The sequence below is a fragment of the Macrobrachium nipponense genome, chromosome 18, assembly GCF_015104395.2.
Source record: "Macrobrachium nipponense isolate FS-2020 chromosome 18, ASM1510439v2, whole genome shotgun sequence".
Taxonomy (NCBI): domain Eukaryota; kingdom Metazoa; phylum Arthropoda; class Malacostraca; order Decapoda; family Palaemonidae; genus Macrobrachium; species Macrobrachium nipponense.
In genome coordinates, this window is record NC_087211.1 from 75,465,958 (window position 1) to 75,485,970 (window position 20,013).

Consider the following 20,013-nt stretch of genomic DNA (forward strand, 5'->3'; position numbering starts at 1 on the left):
ATCCGTCTTTGTGAACCAAGGGATTTTGAGTCTTAGCTGGGACGACTTTAAAGGCTACAGACCCTCAAACCCTCGTGTTTGACATCAAAATCGAGTCTGTGAAGTATGCTAACTCGATTTGATGAGGCCAAGGCTAAAAGGAAAAGTCTTGAGAGTTCAATTTCTATCTGATGAAGCCCGTAAGGGTTTGAATGGACTGTGTCAGAGTGCTAAGTGCCAAGAGAAAAGTGATGCAGAGTTAGAGCTTAGACGCATTGAAGCAGAAGAGAATTTGATTAAGCTAAAAATGCTTGCTGAAAGAGAGAGAATGCAAGCTGAACGAGAAAGAATAGACAGGGAAAAACAAGAAAGAAGAGAAAGAGAAGAAGAAAAAGCAGCAGAAGAGGAAAGAGAAATTGCAAGACATGAAAGGGAAATGGAATTGATAAAAGCTAGATCCACATTACCTGTAACACCGTCTAACCCTAACCAAGGTAATCAAGACCCTGTATTTGATGTAGTGAGAGTACAGAAGTTAATCATTAAGTTTACTGAAGAAGCTCCAGATGAGTTTTTTGATCACTTTGAGAAAGTGGCTTCAGGTATGGGATGGCCAGAGGATAAATGGTCAGTTTTGCTACAAAGTGTCTTGATTGCTAAAGGGAGAAGTGCTTATCTAGCCTTAACAGCTGATCAGTGTAAAGACTACAAGGTACTTAAACACAGTGTGCTACAAGTTTACCAGATGAGCCCAGAGTACTACAATGAAAGATTCAAAAATTTAAGAAAAGATGAGAAGGGAACATTCTTAGATTATGCTTACAAAGTGAGAAGGTGTTTCAAACGTTGGGTAGAAGCTGCTAAAGTCAAAACTTTTGATGAGTTAGAAGAGTTACTTGTTCTTGAACAGTATCTTAAGGGCATTCCTGAACATATAAGAGCCTATTTAAGAGAGAGAGAAGTGAAGAAACTTGACAAAGCTGCTACACTTAGTGAAGATTACAATATAATCAGTAGTAAACGTAATTACAATGTCAAGTACCAGAGTCAACAACGCCCAGGTTTTAAGTCTTATCCAAATAACAGGAAAAAATTTAATGGGAAAACTTCAAGTGATACTACCAAGAGTACACAAGGTAATACAACTCAGCAAGCTAATGTGAAATCCTCATCCAGTTTTTCAAGACAGTTACAGAAACCTAATGTTGTCTGTTTCAAGTGTGGAAGAGTAGGACACTACAGTCAAGAGTGTTACCGGAATCAACAGCAGTCAAAACCAGTTGGTCAAGTTGTAAAAGGTGACCAGGTGAAACAAACTACGGAGAGCAGTGTGGGAAAGAATCAGACTCCAGAGAAGAATGAAACTAAACAAGCTGAATGTTTAGCAACCAGTGGAAATGTTACCTCAAGCAGTGAGTGGCTTAGCAGTGTGGAGGCTTTTAAGCCATAAATCTATGAGGGTATGCTGTCAACTCAAGAAGGAAGTATGCAGGTACCAGTCAAGATATTACGTGATACAGGGAGTAACCATAGTGTGGTAGTACGTGGTTCTCACCCTCAGTTGGAGAAGAGTCTCACAGGAGATTCAGTTATTTTGAAGGGTATAGGAGGAGAGGAAGTAACTCCTATATGCTGCTTACACCTGTCATGCGAATTGGTGACAGGGAATGTTGATTTTGCTGTAAAGGACTCACTGGCTGTAGAAGGTATACATGTTCTGTTGGGGAATGAAGTTGGTGGTGTGCCATTTATTCCTTGTCCTGTAGTGACAGACAAACCATTGAGGATTAGTCCTACAGTAGAGTTGGAGAAGAATAACCCCCACCTGTTTCCTAGTTGTGTAACTACCAGAAGTATGAAGAGGACTACGACTGCAAGTGAAGAAACTGAGGATTTACACACCCAAGAAGGATCAAGTGAAGGATCTTTGTGCTTAGAAGAATTATTCCAGGGAAGTGAAGTTTCCCATAGTGCTGACCAAGAAGAGATTTCCCAAGAAGATGAAGAAGACGACGACGACGAAGAAGAAGAACCTGATGTTCCTGAAGAGACTCCGAGTAGTCCAAGTGTTGCTGAAGACAGTAGTGAAACTACAGTAGCTGAGTTAGCAGATATTGAGAATTCAACCCTTGAAGTTGGTCAAGTGACAAGAGAGAAGCTAATGGACTTGCAGAAGAAGGATGCATCGTTAACTGATTTGTTCTTCAGAGTTGTTGATCGAGAAGAGATGCAACAAACTCCTACCTGTTACTATCTGAAGGAAGGTTTACTGATGAGGAAGTATAGACCTACAGATATACCAGGAGATGTTGAATGGGGCGAATATCATCAAATTTTGATTCCATATCCATTGAGAAAGCAAGTGGTTGCAGTAGCTCATGAGTCTGGACATATGGGAATCAGGAAGACTGTGGAGAAGATCATGAAATATTTTTTCTGGCCTGGACTTCACAAAGATGTTAGCAGGTTCTGTCGTGAGTGTCATACCTGCCAGATAGCTGGAAAACCGAATGAAACCATCAAGAAAGCCCCCCTATAACCTATAGAAGTTAGAGGAGAACCCTTTAGCAAAGTGATTATAGATATGGTTGGACCATTGCCGAAGACAAAGAAAGGAAATGAGTATTTGTTGACATTAATGTGTCCTGTGACAAGATATCCAGAAGCAATCCCAGTTACAAACATATCTGCCAAGATAGTTACTGAAAAACTTGTGGAGTTTTTCTCAAAGTTTGGTATACCAGAAATAGTACAAAGTGACAGAGGAACAAACTTTACTTCAAAGTTATTCCAGGATGTGATGAATTTGTTAGGAGTGAAACAACAGTTATCCACTGCCTATCATCCAGAAACTCAAGGTGCCTTGGAAAGGTTCCACCAGACATTGAAAAGTATGCTGACAAAGTATTGTTCTGAGTCAAGAAGAGAATGGGATGTTGGTTTACCATTAATGTTGTTTGAAGTTAGGAATGCTTATCAAGAAAGTATGGGATGTTCACCTAATGAGATGATTTTTGGAAGAGAAGTTAGAGGACCGTTGAAGATTCTTGCAGAAAATTGGGAAGAAAACCAAGAGGAAAGCCAAGGAGAGTATGTGAAGAACTTAAGGAAAAGGTTGAAAGAGATTAGAAAATTCTCTTTAGAAAACTTGAAAATGAGTCAAGAGAAAATGAAAAGGAGATTTGATGCTAAGACTAAGCTAAGAAGTTTTAGTGTTGGTCAACAAGTGTTAGTGTTCTTACCTGTCAAGAGATTTCCCCTCACTAATAAATTTCAAGGTTCTTACAAGATCATTCAGAAGTTAAGTGATAGAACTTATGTGATTGATACACCAGAAAGAAGAAGACAATGGAAGATGTGAACCTCTTGAAACCTTATTTCTCAGAAACTAAAACTGAAACTGTGTCAGTAACCCAAACAACTTTATCTACAGAAGACGATGATGGCTACGAATTGGGAACTGAAAGCAAGATGAATAATTCTTCAATTTTGGAAAATTTGGAGGATAAACTGAAACATCTGAGTGTTGAACAAGGTGAAGACTTAAGTGAAGTAATTAGAAGTTTTCCAGAAATTTTTTCAGATGTGCCTAGACGTACTGATCTGACCAAGCATGAAATCAAGATTCAAGAAGATGGAAAACCTTTCAAGCAAAGAGCCTATCGCTTATCACCGTATCATCGAGATGTTTTGAAGAAAGAAGTTGAGTATTTGCTGCAACATGGATTAGCAGAACCCAGTTCAAGTCACTTCAGTTCTCCATGTGTGTTGGTGAAGAAACCAGATGGTTCATTTAGGATGTGTACTGATTATAGGAAGCTGAATTCTATCAGTGTGGCTGATAATTATCCTTTGCCTCTTATAGATCAGTTACTTGATAATATTGGGCAAGCCAAGTTTGTTTCCAAGATAGACTTGTTGAAAGGATATTATCAAATTCCCTTAGATGAGAATGCCAAGTTGCTGTCAGCTTTTATTACTCCATTTGGACTATATCAGTATACTGTTCTGCCGTTTGGTCTGATGAATGCACCCGCAACATTTCAACGAGTGATGGATCAACTGCTAAGTTTTTAAGAAACTACAAGAAGGAGGATTAACAGTCAACCTAGAGAAGAGTGAGTTTGGCAAGGCAACTGTACAGTATCTTGGGTTTGAAGTTGGGAAAGGCCTTCTTGCTCTAGTAAATGCTAATGTAGAAGGTATCCGTAAGGCTACCCCACCTACTACCAGGAAACAGCTACAGAGATTTTTAGGCATGGCTGGATTCTATCGTCGTTTTTGCCCAAATTTCTCAGCCGTAGTAGCTCCCTTGACAGACTTGACTAGTCCCAAAGGTAAGTTTATTTGGACTCCAGAGTCTCAAAGGCTTTTACCTTTGAGAAGGTAAAAGCCATTTTAACTTCAAGACCAGTACTTCAAGTTCCAGACTTCGACAAGAAATTTGTGATACAAGTTGATGCGTCGGACTGTGGTGTTGGAGCTGTTCTACTTCAAGAAGATGAAAATAATATCTACCATCCTGTGTGCTTCATGTCTACAAAATTGGAAAAACATCAGAAAGTATACTCGACAATTGAGAAGGAAACTTTAGCCTTAATCACTGCATTGAAAAAATTTGAAGTGTATGTGAATAGACCTAGGAATTAAGAAATTTTAGTGTTGTCTGATCACAATCCACTGTCATTTATCCAGAGAATGAAAAACCATAATCAAAGACTGACCAGGTGGTCTTTGTGCCTGCAACAGTATAACTTAAGAGTGCAGCACATTAGTGGCAAAAACAATGTAGTTGCTGATTATTTATCTCGTTGCGAATCGTTGGATTCAACACCGTGATAAAAAATCTTCTAGGGGGAGGTATATTATATATCGCTACTTTCAAAATGCATATTTCCCCTCTTTGAAATGTCATGTAGATTATGCAACATTTTTTCAGATTCCTAGATAGCTTAGAGTTAGGATGTTTTGAAATGTGTGTTCAGATTTTGCATTACATAATGTAAAAGAATATATATTTAACGTAGAATGTAAAAAGAGAGAGAGTTTTCTTTGTCCATTCGAAACTACGAATGTTTAACTTTTATGTCAACACTGTAAGATTGGAGGGTCTGCGAGATCCGTTTGCTTTCCTAAATCTGTCAACGCATTTGATAGCGAGAGAATTGACTCTTGCGTTGTTATCAAAACATGTCAATCTTAATTGTCGCTCAGCCTCCGTTTCAATCGAGTAGAGTACGACTTTCTTTTTTTTTAACAGACTGGACTCATACGAGCATATCTTTGATCAAAACCATGTGCATGTTACACATTTCTTTATGAAGATTGCATCAGATTTCAAAGCTACTGGAAGCATTCGTGATAAGAACGTTTTGTATCATATCTGCCCTTTCCAGCTTTTCCGTAAAGGAAGAGATTTCACTAGATCATAGAACCTCGAGGCGGTTAGATCGCTCTCTCTCTCTCTCTCTCTCTCTCACTCAACATCATTGAGATTATATTAACGTAACGTAAATTGGTCACTCGTAACTTACAATTTCATATTTGATATTTCTTAGAGTTTATTTAGTGTTATTTAGTTTCTTTTGTGGAATCTGAACAGACATTGTTTCGTAACGGCGCCTGGTTTTTGTGAAAGTGTGATATACAAGCTGCAGCAAGAGAAAAGAAGTTGGTATACCAAAAAGGAAGTAAAGTGTATTATTTTTATTAGTTGCAACTAATAACGGATAGGAATTGTGTTTAACTAATAATGGATAGGGAGTGTGGTTAACTAATATTTGATAGGAACTGTGGTTAACTAATAACAGATGGTTGTGAAGGTTTGGTAAAAACTGTTGGTTACAATGTTTTGAGTGAAAAGATTTACACTTTTACACATTGCTGATTTTTTGTGTTTGTGTTTGTTCCATTGTTTGTGCACTATTTCGTTTTCTTATTGAATTGTGTCTTTTTATTTTATATTTTCATTTGCATTCACAATTTAATTGACTTAGTTATTTTCATTGCTCAATCATTGCACATTTGATTAAATTTAACACTTGTGAATTAATTTGCATTTACTTAGAATTCTTTTCAAGTTTTGTTGTTGTTTAGCACTTGTGAATTAATTTCAAATTTTCAACTATTGCCTAACACTTTTGAATTTTGATTGAATTAATTTTCTTGAATTTTGTGATAAATTAATTTTGATTTAATTTTACTTAATTTGATTCAAGAATTAATTAAACTTTACTTTGTTTTCAAGTAACAGTAATTTTCCCTGATATTGTGAATTTCACTTATAAATTTTGAATTTAATAATAAATTTTTGTATTTAAAATTTTTATAAGTATTTCATTTCTACCAGTATATATGATTATGATTATATTGATGATAGGTAGAAACATAGAGTGGTAACTGATTTGCTTTCCTTCAATTTACTTGAAGAGACTTAGAACCAGGGAAGTACTTAGACTTTTGAGATCAGGGAAATACTTAGACTTTTAAAGTTGTTGATGGAGTGATGCCCTTTGATTAATTTAATTACTTACAAGATTACCTCACACCTGTTTTGATGAACTTAGTCTGATTTTCTACAATACTGGTAAGTGTTAAGGGATATTGTTGCCTTTAGAGTATTCAGTCGTTTAAACGTGTTATGAGGGTTCAGGTGTCTGGCTTTTGGTGAGGTAATATTTGATGCATGGTAACCAGATACTTGGCACTTCGTAACAATATATATATATATATATATATATATATATATATATATATATATATATATATATATATATATATATATATATATATATAATATATATATATTATAATATGTATATTATGTTCAATTGTAATTCATTGTGTATTAACAGTATTTTGCATTCATACTGGAATTCCAAATTTGCCATTGTTCAGCTATGTACTGTTTATATTTCTCTTGTCTGCGGTGATTGGATACAGCATTACATATTTGCATGATGAGTAAGATGGCACAATACAGACGAAAAAATAAATAAAATACTGTACAAGTTTTTCTATTTCTTGTTCTGCTCAAAAAACGTGTGGGTATTAAGTGCCCGTATATCGAGATGAAAGTGATGTGTAATGAGATATCTTTGATCTTAAGGGAAAATAGCAAAAACTATCATTATCTTTGGATATGTCAAAAATATGCATTTCATGTCCATCAAAATGCCTCTTTAAAAAAAAAACCAGCTGTATCCCTCATACGAGACGTTTGAGAACAGAAGAATCTCTGGAGGAAGAGAATGAAGGGGCACTCCTGTAGTCATATTCCTGTTGTCCAGCCACCAAGATAAGTCCTTCTTCACTTCTGCTGAGAGAGGAACTTGGAACAAGAGAGAATCCCTTGAAGGGGACCATAACTCTGTCTCCATTGGAGAGACTGAATGTGAAGTCGACCATGGGGAACTAGTGTCTCCAAGGACGACAGGAAACTAGAATGACCTGCCACTGACGAACAGGTTGCTTGTTTTTAGACAGGAAGGACAGGGCAAAGTTCCTGAACTTTTCTAGTCGTTAGTTTGATGGGCAAACCTTTGCTGCTGTTGTGTCTCTTAGCATGCCCAGGTAAATGATTCTTTGACTGGGTGTGAGGTTTGACTTCCAAATTTATCACAGTCCTAACCTGTGACAGAACTGACAAAGACAGTCCCTGTCTTGCATTAGCTTCACCCAGAACTTGCCTGGACTAGACAGTTGTTGAGGTATCATAAGATTTGTATTCCCTGAGAATGAGCCCATGTCGAAACTAGGGTGAATACTGGTGAAGACTTGTGAGGCCATTGAAAGACCAAAGCAAAGAATCTTGAATGGCAAACTATCTCGCCCAGACTGAAACTAAGAAAGATTAAGTCGATTGATAAAGTGGACACTCAAGAGAGTGGGGGAAGAAAACTCGAAGGGGAGTAGACATCCCATCTGCAGAACATCTACTATCCAGGTTTCTGCCCTGAAGTGCCACAAATTTACCAAGTTTCCTAAAATAAATGAAAAAAATTAGTTTTTGCTTTCAAATGCTATAAAATTTTTAATTGCGAAAACGAGTTCAAAAGTTTTTTTTCCTACAATCTATACATATTATTTGACAACTGTACCATATTCAACCAAAAATAACGAATAAGCTCCACAGAAATTCTGAAAAAAAGTTGGCATGAGTAACCTGATGTGTATATGGGAAAATTATTAAGTCACCCCTCTGAGCCCTGAAACAATTTTTTGTCTCCCCAATAATTTTTTTTTATAAACTTTAGATTCTCATGTGCAGGGACACCATCTAGTCCCTCTGGCGAAGGGCTGCTAACACTGACTGAGTAGTTTCCATGTTGAACTTCTTCTTGAGGACGAAACGACTCGGGGGCACTGACGTCCAGAATGGGCCTCCAAACTCCCAATGTTTTGGGGACTACAAAGAGTCTGCTGTAAAACCCTCGTGTTTTGCCGATAACTTTCTCCATGGCTCCTTTTTGAAGTAGAGTCTTCACCTCTCGACTGAGAGCCAGGAACCTTTCCAAGCCTGGAGAGTAGGCCATCAAGCTGATGGGGTCCTTTGAAAGGAGAGGTTCTTCACTTAAAGGAATGGGGTAGCCAAAACTGAGAACTTAAATCAACCATGGCTCCACTTCCCTGGCACTCCATTCCTCCCAAAAGTGGTTCAGTCTAGCTCCAACAGGAGCTCGAAGGACAGACTTGCTACTTGGCCCAGACCTCGAGGCCGGTCACGAATTAGGTCGAGGCCTGGAGAAAGGTAGAGATCTTTCCTTCTGCAAAAAAGCCTCTGTACTAGAGAGATGGACTTGGTGGCAGTCAGAAGGGAAGGCTTGGGGTTTGTTGACTGGGCCAACAAATCATGGGTAGACTTCTGTAAAGAAGAAAGCACCTCTCTAACTGTGTTCTCCAGGGAAAGGACTGACTTCTACAATAGTGTCACCCCTTTAATGGCAAAGGAACACCACTGCTCTCATTTCTTTAGAAAACCCATCACAAAATGAGAGGCAATCTTGTCTGACCCATCTCTAATAGATTTATCTGCACATGACAGGACACCAAGCCAGTCTCCAGCAATGTCCTCTGGTAAGTTAGGGCAGTCCTCCATCTTCTTGGCCAACACCCCAATCGTCCAATCTAAAAAGCTTAGAATCTGTAAGACTTTGTAGATATTTTTCACCATGTGGTCTAGTTCGGGAGAAGAGAGCAGGACATTGACCGACACAAAGGCCAACCTAAGAATCTCATCGATGAGGTCAAAGAAGTCTCCCTGGGAGGAGGCAGAAACTCCCAGGGAGGGCCCTTCTCCGGTGGCGTAGAAACAATATCGCTTCTCTATCAACTTCAAGGGAGGAAAGGCGAACGTAGCTTTCCCAAGGTCTCTCTTTTGTGCTAGCCATTCCTAAACATCCCGTAAGGATCTCTTAGCAACAGAGGAGAGAACTGTCTTCAATAAACAAGGGTCCAAAGGTTTCTTCCACATAAAGAAGGTAGAAGCAGGAGAACCAGGAGAAGCTGGGAAAAAAAAAATCAAAGTTCTCCAACAGGTATTTCATTATGCCTGAATAAGCCAACACAGGCGAAGAGTCAAGTTCCTGCTCCTCATCATCTGACGAAACAGGGAAAGGTGCTTATCCCCATTTTTTATCTTGGGTTTTGCTGTCCAGAAAACTTGTCAAACTCTCCAAATGTCATTGAAGAGGAGCTAGGCTGGTTCCCCTTAAAGCAATGGCAACGGCTGTGTCGACAAAGTCACTGGTCATTGAACAGAAGTCGAGGTGGAAGCTCAAGGAGGAACAGCTGAGTCCCAGTAAGGAGACGAATTTGTACGCGACAACTGGCCTGGCAATGAGTGCCTTGATGACACCAATAACTTGTCACCTGTTGGGCAAGACAAGACAGTCCCAGGTCGAATGACGACTGCGAGACAGAGGCAATGTAGCACCGCTACAAGATGGGCGAGGACTCCTTTCCGCTTCTCTGAATCTCTTAACAGGCAGAGAAGAGGCATCCCCTCCAGTCGAATGTCTCTTTAAGGGACAAGAAGACAAAGACATAGACCACTGTTGCTTCCCAGAGAGCAAAGTCACTCGAATCAGTTAACAACTGAGTCCGAAACGAAACTCCTTTCCAGTGGCATTCAGTCAAATCCTGCTGGAGTACTACAATCAACTCGCGTATTCACGGACTCCGGATTCGCACACTCATGTATTTGCTGATTTCTCCCTAGAACATATACCCCGATTATTTGTGAAAAATGTGCCTATTTGCAGTATTTTTCTATGAGAAATATCCACAAATTCCTGTTTTTATTTATCAACTTAATCATAAAATGCACTTTTTATGATAAGCTATTTAAAAAAACTGGGTATAAAAATTTTTACTGGGTTTTTCTTGAATTTTAACTAACAAAATAGGCAGTTTTAATTGTTTTTATAGGGGTTTCTACTATTCAAGGGGGCGTCTGGTACCCATCCCCATGAATACGTGGGCATCACTGTACAGGTTTCACAGGGGAGCAACTGCCCACGGGCAAACCCCTCCAGTCTTCCTTGGACCTTCGGTATGTCTTTTCCCTGAGGCAGGGGAGTGGGACAGTGACCTAGCTTTGTCTAGGAGACTTGGAGGGACGGACAGCCACCTCCACAGAGTTTACTGCACTGACACTTTGCACTTCACTAACAGTCACAGACTTCTCCATAAAAGATTTCACTGAGAGGCCTAACTCCATAACTGTGTTTGCAAGAAAGTCGAACTTTTTCTCGAACCTCGATCAAAGGCTGGCAATGGTATCAGAAAAGGTGTCATGGAAAGCTGGTACAAGAGATAAAGCTACGGGAGTAAGAGGGCTTAAGACTGGAGACATGAAGAGGCTAAGCTAGCTTTATTCTGAGCTCTAAGAGCTGCCTTTCTTTTCCTATCTTTAATCACTCTATCTAAGTGGGAGGCAAATACTTTCCATTGCTTTTTGCTCCATCCTATACATTCAAAACAAGTGTTCTCCCTACTACACTCCTACCCTCCACATTTGGTGCATTTAGAATGTGAGTCATATAAAGGTTTAACTAACCTTGTTCTACACCCACTGGCACAGAACCTAACTCCCAAAGGACTAGAATTGGACATGATGGTAGAAAAAAAACCACAAAAAAGCTAATAGTAAAGCTAAACAAAACTAAGCTAACCAATAGCAAAACCAAATACTCACAAAGTAAGTACTTCACCCAATACTTGGAGATCAATACCACCATCCAACCAAATGAAGAGAAAACGGTCTGTACAAATCACTGATGTTACTCAAGAGCCGGAAGAAAAAGAAGTGGGAACAACTGGTCAGTCATACCTGCTATTCCCGAAAGTGGGCTGATCCCGTCACCTGCACTTACGATGGCAGCGCCACCGCGAAGTTTGAATTTTTGGTCTGCCACGTAGGGAACCTACAGCTGTGTAATTGTTTGGTAATATACTGAAGTAAAAGCACACAAATAGAACAATATCACACTGAACACATCATGGGGAAAAAAAAAACAGAAAGCTAATGCATAATGCAGGTAGGAAAGGACAAAAAAACAACCAGCTTCTTGGCAGAGAGGGTAACAACACAACCAGCTATGAAGGCACTCAAAGAGAAACTGATGTTAGCCGGGGATTCATTAAGGCAGGTCGGCTGTGATCTCTTCTTTTTCGCTATCTTGGCTAACTCCTGCTGCCACTAAAATCCTTTTTTTTTTTTTTTTTTTTTTTCTTTTTTTTTTTTTTTTTTTTTTTTTTTTTTTTTACCTGGGCTCCAACAGGCACTAGAGAATTTTCCTTACTTTGAGACAAAGGTCTGTAATGTATATGAACAAATGGAAATTTTTATAATAAAATTATCTGGTTGCTTACCCGGTGTCAGTTTGCTTTCTTATTTGCAGCATTCCGTGTGACTGGCATTCAAAATAAAAAAAAAATAATGCTTGGCTGGATTAGATGGACTATAATGATCACCTGTTTTCAACCAGTTGGTGTTGGAATGTTTACATTCTTGTCAGAATTCTTCCTGCCCACCTACTAAGATGTGGGGAGGATGGGTAAGTATTCATAATTTTAAGAATTTTCATTATTTGCGATGAATAATACCTACTGTTAAAAGTTAGCAGACTATCACAATGAATGAGGTAGGTGGGTAGTGCAGTAACAGAAATATCCACAAAGACAAGAAACTAAAAGCTTCTAAACATTCTTACCTGTGTTGTGTGATCCTTCCACCTGTAAGATACTCTTAGTGAGAATTGTTGGAGGATCCTGACATGGAAAAATGACTATCTCATAATAGAGTACGTACTGTATGTACCTAGTCTATTTCATCCATCTGTCCACTCACCAATGTAAGTTTTAAGTAGAAGTGGCCATATGCATTGCTAGCTCTCAATTGGCTGAAATCAATGTTTTTGATAACATAAGCTTATTGTAATAAAGATGGAAAATATTTCTTCAGTAATACATCTGAATGCTTACCACAAACAAAGAACTCCACACCTTATTTAGGTTATAAACGTGCAATTTATAACAAGCTTTTAACAAACAAGTCAAACTCTGGTGAAATGCAAATAAACATTGGGCTTTAAATAATTGATTTTATCTCACTGCAGGTAAATAAAAATATGTGGCTATATGAGCGCAAATAAGTTATTTCAGTAATGACTTGCATGTATACATTTCAAGAGTAGGTTAATATTCAAAATACCATGAAATATTTTTGTCTGGAGCCTGGGGGAGGTCAATGGAGCACACACTCAGTATTGCATAGGTGGGAAATTTCAGTTGATGCATGGCATGATGGCAATGGGTTTTCTTTTCAGAATACGTACTGTCCTCTGCATATTTATATAATTTTTCATGAGCACACAAAGCATTATAACACCTAAGTGATTGGGCCCTTTTGGAACTACATATTTAGCCAAATAATTTAGCACATAAATTTTAAACTCCATTGAGTTCCTATCATCCTTAACGTTGATGACATATACATAGCACTGGAATGATACGTGGGTGAAAACAATAAAAAAAAAGTACTTTTGACTGACATGGAATAAATGTGTGGTTCAAAGAATGCATTGAAATAGAATATCTGGCGAATAGCATAAGCCTAGCTTCATTGGTCCATGCTTCATGTTTCAGCAGTAAATGATAAAGGTTAGCACTTTGGTATTATAACATGTAATTTTTTCTGCATGCAAAGAAACTGTAAAAAGGATAAAGTTGAATACCCTTTTTTGTTCAACTACTTCAAGTTCTCTAAAGCACCCAAGGCACTTAAATACTACAGAATAAAACAAGAAATTTTCCTGGGATGGTGTCCAAATACCAAGTGGAAAAGGATGGCATAATCACCTCAACAAATTTAACATTGATTCTTCAGTGCTACCATGAACTATGCATTTTCATGTAGACGGCCAACGAATAATTGGCGTAGTTTCTTAATTCATTGTTCGTTATGGAAATATTGCCATATGCAGGTGCCAGATTATTTACTTAACAATAAATAACATTTCCTTTCAAAGGTGAAATGCTTGAAATAAATTACATTAGAATTAAGTAGACTTATTCAACGTGTTAAAGATAATTATTTTGCAAAGTAAAGAAAATATATACCGATGGGTCCCGATTTCTAATTTTATCATCAACTCTAGCTTCGTGACAGCATACCGAAGGATTTTGAAGTTGGCTTTGCTGCCGCTCGAGTCTTGACTCAACGTATCGTACTGCACTGGGGTGTTGTCATTCGTCTCCTTCAGCCGATGAATAATACATCAAGGCGTTAACATTCCTTGAAAACGATGTTTAATTAAACTAATTTTGTCCTTTGATCAATAAAATAATTTGCATGACACATTTAGTGGGCCTAAATTGGACTTCTGATTTTCCCACATGATTAGCCTAGGTCTATTTTCAGCAGCATACTCTATCGGATACGTAATATTAATGAATATTTAAATCGACTATATATATATATATATATATATATATATATATATATATATATATATATATATATATATATATTAATCTGCTTTATTTGATTATTCCCGTTATTCTTGTTTTATGAGCCATGTTCGCCTTTCTTCTTATCCTTTTCATAATTGCTTAACATAATTAACTCAGGACCTATTCAGTCTTATTTTTTATCGAATTCCTTGCATATCATCCTGTTTCACTTGGACACGTTGGAAAGCTGTGGGAGTCAAAACTGACGAATACATTAAGAAAGGCTTACTTTCATTAAGGCTTTCTTAGGTTGATCAAAATAAAAATTAATTCAAATTAGTTTCACATGTATACCTAGACCTACTACCATAAGCATATTATAAGTAGCTGAAAGGATAAGAAATATGAAAGGTGACGTTCTCGTTTAAGTATATTTCATATGTTTTTGTTTTCCCAAGTAAAACCTACTGCTTTAATCAAAGGTTGCTCTTTGACGGCTACAGAGTGTAACACGAGTGTATGCACATATTTTGGGGAATGAAAGATAAAGTTTCTTTGAACAGAAAATATTTTATAAACATCCATTTTAAAGCGTCCGTTGTCGGTGCGGGGAATTTTAAAATAACCGTTATCATTAGTGATGCTTTCACGCGATACGAGTTCGTCGGATCGAGTAACCTGAGATGGAGAAGAGAGCGGAGGTGGCGTATAGGAATGACGGAAGGATTAGGCTTATGTTAATAAAGTATCTCCCAATAAAATGTATTCTTTGGGTTTTGAAGAAAAAAAAATGCATGCATCATTGAAACTGTTTCCCTCCCTATCCGTGGTATTCACTGGCCACCGATAAAAAAACAAAACAAAAAGAGTAAGCCTTAACTGAATCTCTCATCATCAAAAGATAAGCTGCTTATTCATTAGACAACTATCAAAGATTTCAAGTGTAGATTTAAAACCTCTTCCTTTCCATCTAAAGTATTCATCAGACACCAGTCATAAAGCGTAGAGCTAGTCATGATTCCTGGTTCAGCAATGTCGTGACGAGGCACTTTAGATTCAAAATTCACAAATGAATGTTACTCAGCACATTTACACTACTGTATTGTCTTGCTCTCTTGTGGTGCTTCGAGGTGTTCCACCTCTAGGCCCATGTTCTAAATTTTGCCGTTCTTTAAACAATTTGATTTTTCTATGTATGATTCTCTCTGGTTTATTAACCTTCTTGATATCTCTCCAACAGGAACTTGCACCGAATGCAGTGCAATAATTGTCTCTCGCTCATCGAGGGATGTTTCTTAGACCGATAAATGACACACTGACATTAGATTCCCGTGCACATAACATCAAAAGCAATAGAGTGAGGTCGCCTGGTTCACACTGTTAGGATATGGTTTTTTTTTTTTCTTTTTGCTTTTAAATTTGATAGCATTTGGTGAGATTCCAACGTTTTCTGTAAAATTTAACAAATGGAAAAGTTCAACTACCTTCAACTTAATATTGAAATGATAATTTAAGGACTATGTTTATGCGATATACTACTAGTGATAGGTGTCTCCTATCTATTTGGTAATGTATATCTATGGTTGTGATATGACGTATTTTTATCACTTCGTTTCGTTCACGTCAATTTTGCTATATGGAAAAATAGTTTTTGACACAATAACCAAAACATAACATAATGTTCTAAACAAGGAATTCATCAGTTGACTGTTTTTAACGTCATTACATATGGTTTCTTCCATCTTTGAAAAGAAAAATAAATAAATAAGGCATGAATCGTGCGTTAGGCAGCTGAACGAAAAATTATGAAACTCTGCCAAGAGTTTTTTGGCCGACAATACAGTAGTACATACAATGAAAAATGTGACGTCATTCTCTTACGGGAAGCACTCACAAGACATTTTCTACCAACTGCCAGATAACTAGTCAAAAACATAGAAGCTGTACTTGGAACTGGTGCTTCGTGGAAGATATCTGATGATGGTCTCTCCTGTTCCATACTAATTTAATCTCAAGTATGTGGTTGATAAGGACAAACAACAAAGAAACTGTTAAGTGGAACATAATTGCCAAAAAGAGTGCAATTTATTAGCATGAGTTCTTGATACTTCTTCACCACAACTGCTTGCGCCTATGAGGGTATCAGAGAAATGCTAGCATGTTCACTTCAATAGAAGACCAGCAGGTTTGACTCTTAGATCAGCTAACTGCACACGTCAAGGTGCTGAAACTGACAGGCTACAATCCATGATCACTTGATAGGCTGCATTTTAGTTGTGATAATAAAAAACATGAATACTCTGACCCTGTCTTTAGGACTAAATGCAAACTAGATTCAAGGCACCCTGTGACATGGATCCTGTACGAAGAGGAACATGAATTGCCACCTGAATAACAAATATTTTCACAGAAATCCTTAGCCAGAAAAATCAATTACTGTCCATGAAATAGTACTTTCATATCCTATATGCCTGTACTGGCTAATATTTACATATTGTATTGTTTAAAACTTCCAAATTCATTTTTCTGGAAGATCAACAATAATATGCATCAATTGGAAAGCCTGGTAAAAATGTTGGTCAACAAAGTACAGTACATACTATTTTCATCCAATGGACTGAAAATGGTAGCAGCAGGAGTTAAATACAGCTATCACACCCTTCCTAGAAGATTTCTCTTCAGTTCAGGGTTTAAAACAGACTTAAAATGAACATAACCTCAAAGAACACAGTTTCCAATTAAGGAAGTTCTGTAATTTTGATGTCAAGGAAGTTTTTAGGTGGCTGCACAGCCCTTCCTTAAGTTCAGCAAGAAACCCAACCTTTAAACTGGACAAATGGACAAACTAGACTCTTCCTTTAATAAACAACCTTAGTGTGCTGGGAACTAAGTAAAGTTTTCTGGGGATCATTTAACAAAATCTAATCCCACAACTCGAAACAATTTTGAAATCATTGATCCTCAAAAAGATATTACTCTACTATATTACTGTAAATAGTTCAAGGGTTATTGCTTAAGGATCCCATCTCAAGCCGGCATTTCCATTACCTTTAATTTTACTTTTTTTTAAATTACTTTACAAGTGATCCCAGCATCACTCACTGGGTCCAAAGCTTTGTGTGAAATACTGTGCGTCTGCTTCAGACTTAACAGAACTGCTCCAGATTTAGGGATAAAATGAATTATAAGGAGACCTACAAGGAAATGCTATTCTGTACCTTTAATATCTGTAACTCAATTTGAAAGCCTGAGTTAGTAAGAGCACAACAATAACCCATGCATTAAATGAACACTGTATGGGCATACAATTGACTGGTTGAAAAGATTCAGTTCTTTGTTTCATGGATCTAAAAGATTCTTTTTCTTTTTTAATAACTGAAGTTTGTACCCTGCTCTGTTAATGAGATAAACACATGATGTAAATAACAAAAGGGGCAGTCATCAATAAGTGTCTTACTACATATAGACTGAAATTGGGCATCGTTCTAACTTTCCCAAACAAGGGTGGAAAGCATAATCAAACAAGTGGTTAGTACTGCAATTTTTTTTTTTCAAAAGGGAAACTCATAATACATACTGTAAAAGCTCAAAATATGCCACAATACAATCTCTATGTAGGTCAACTTCAAATTAATTATAGTATACTGCATACTGAGAGTATAACTATAATAATTAAAATATCAACACTGGAGACAAAAGCAATACTACTGAGTTTTTGGATGCTTTATTGAGAGCAACTTCATAACTTTAATAATATCATACTCTTTAATAAAATAAAAAAACTGCCTGATATTTACAGATAAAACATTCAAGTGCATTATGAACGGAATTAAGTAATAATACCCCAGCTTCTACTAAAGGCCTAAATCACTTTTCATGTATGAACTTTTTTTGCAGCACATACAGGTAACAGTCTAATACTTACCATTTTTCATCTTGGTAAGACTTATAAACTTGCAATAGTCATTGAATCTTAAAGTATATATATATTGGGAATCAAAGCTGAAAGCCTCATAAAACTGCCACTTGAGAGATCTTGAAACTTTAATTTTTAACCAGTAATGGTATGGCAGTGGGGACTTCTGTGTAGAATCTTACCTTTAAGAATATTATATTGTAATCTGGAATGAAATGAATGATGTTAAAAATTTTCATAAATTAGTCCATATCAGTGAATGAACATTACCTTCTACAACAAACTGGACATCAATCATCATCATAATAAAAAGATTTAGAATTTAAATAAAAGAACCTTTTTGTTGAAAATTTAAACAAACCTATGATTATAGTGTCTAATACAAGTACTAATAATAATTTAGTAATCAATATTAAAACAGACATAACAAGGTACATACTACTTACTGTAAAAGATTTGAGGCAAAATCATCATTATGGTGACGAGCGTTTGAAGTAATTAGTTCACAGATTTTTAACAGACTGCATTTTGCAATGTTATTATGCTTAGAGATGCAACTGCATGTTTTATTTTTGGTCAGTGCATAACTAATAGGATCAGTACTTTTATTTACAGGGCTCATCTGAGTTTTTTTCTTCATTCTGTCATTGCTACTAAAAAAACTGCTTATGAGAAAACCTGATAATGAATCCACTGGCTTGGGGAAGTCTTTATCTTCAAGTTGTTTACCTCGACCAACTCCTCTTTTGTGCCTTAGAGCCCTTTTACCTCCCATCATCTGGGCATTATTTTCTTGGTTGTTGACAATCATCACATTGTTGTTGTTCTCATTGTTGTTATTGTTATTATTATTGTTGTTGTTGTTGTTATTATTATTATTGTTGTTGTTGTTATTAATCACATTGATGACATTGACAATTCCCTGAACGACGAGAATGATGAACGAAGCAAAAGTGAAGGCCGTCGATTCTGGGGTGGATGTTGATGGACAATAGTCTCGCTTAGGACGGGTAATTCTTCTGTACTTTCTTTCTAATGTTTTATATTTTCCTGCAGCTCTACTGCTCTTCTCCTTTATGCTCCTCTTTTCTACCAAGCTGATATTCCCTCTGCTGAGAACTGGCATGAGGTGATTATTCACTACAGGAGCAGATTCACTGTTGAATGGTTTCTTTCCATTTTGAAAGTTTTCATTGAGAAGCCTGGTACTGGGTAACTGTTTCACTATGTCAACATTTATTTTAGTATTATCAGGATTAACAGAACTAAAATCTTGTGGTCTACTAGATACTACAAAGTCATTGTGAAATCTATCAAATGCATCTGCACTATCAAGATTAAACTGCAGCATCCCACTAGGAGAGTGTCCTGTGATGGCATATGAGGCCATGATGGAGGAGTCTCCTCTTCAAGATGGAGTTAAAAGCTGTCATCTGAAAGGATGAACATTTATAAAAACAAATACCTAAATAATAATAATGGTAACAATATTTAAATCAACTAATAAAATTTTAAGGATACTTTTATATCAATTATAGTTGCACCCTGCTATTCGCGGACTCACATATTCACAGATTTCTCTATGGACCTTATATACCAATTATTTGCGGGAAATTCATGTGTTAGCGGTATTCTTCTATGAGAAATATACACAAATTACTGAATTTTCATATCATTTTCATGATTAAATGCACTTTTCGCAATAAAAATTAATGCACTTTTTGCAATAAAAATAAAGAAACCAGGTATAACCATTTTTAGTGGGTTTTTCTTGAGTTTGAACTAACAAAATAGGCATTTTTTTTTTAGCATTTTTATAGGGGTTCTCAGTCGTCACGGATTCTAGCTATTCGGAGGAGTGGGTTCTGGTACACATCCCCCGTGATTAAGGGGATCCACTGTATTGTTTATTTCTTCTATTTCCGTTTTCTCTAAGTCCCTGATCACTGCTAAAGAAAATGAAATAGCTTTCTCATCAACTATTACAAAATGCTCTTAGCACTAAGACTATATTAATTCACAGTAACTAACTAAGAACTGGAAAATACAGGAATATCAATAAACCTATCTATAAACTCATAAATTTGGCTCACAATTACATTCTTATATATTGTAATAGTGTACAAGACATGTATTTAAGCAAAATTTTTAGGTAAAACTTT

At 36.9% G+C, this 20,013-nt stretch overlaps 1 protein-coding gene across 2 annotated transcripts in view; it reads right to left on the reverse strand.

The window, feature by feature from the left end:
• LOC135197199 (myb-like protein A) overlaps positions 1 to 20,013 on the reverse strand; it is a 162,239-nt gene that overhangs the window by 29,355 nt on the left and 112,871 nt on the right. The window contains exons 2-4 of one of the 2 annotated variants that reach the window (XR_010310571.1): positions 18,298 to 19,284; positions 17,861 to 18,056; positions 12,195 to 12,383 (exon numbers count right to left, since the gene is read on the reverse strand). Coding sequence is in view for 1 of the 2 variants with exons in the window: in XM_064224248.1 (XP_064080318.1) it covers positions 17,987 to 18,056; positions 18,298 to 19,241 (1,014 nt within the window). In the remaining variant the exon portion in view is untranslated. Of the gene's footprint in view, positions 1 to 12,194; positions 12,384 to 17,646; positions 18,057 to 18,297; positions 19,285 to 20,013 lie in introns of those variants that run through there. The other variant, XM_064224248.1, reaches the window with a different exon arrangement.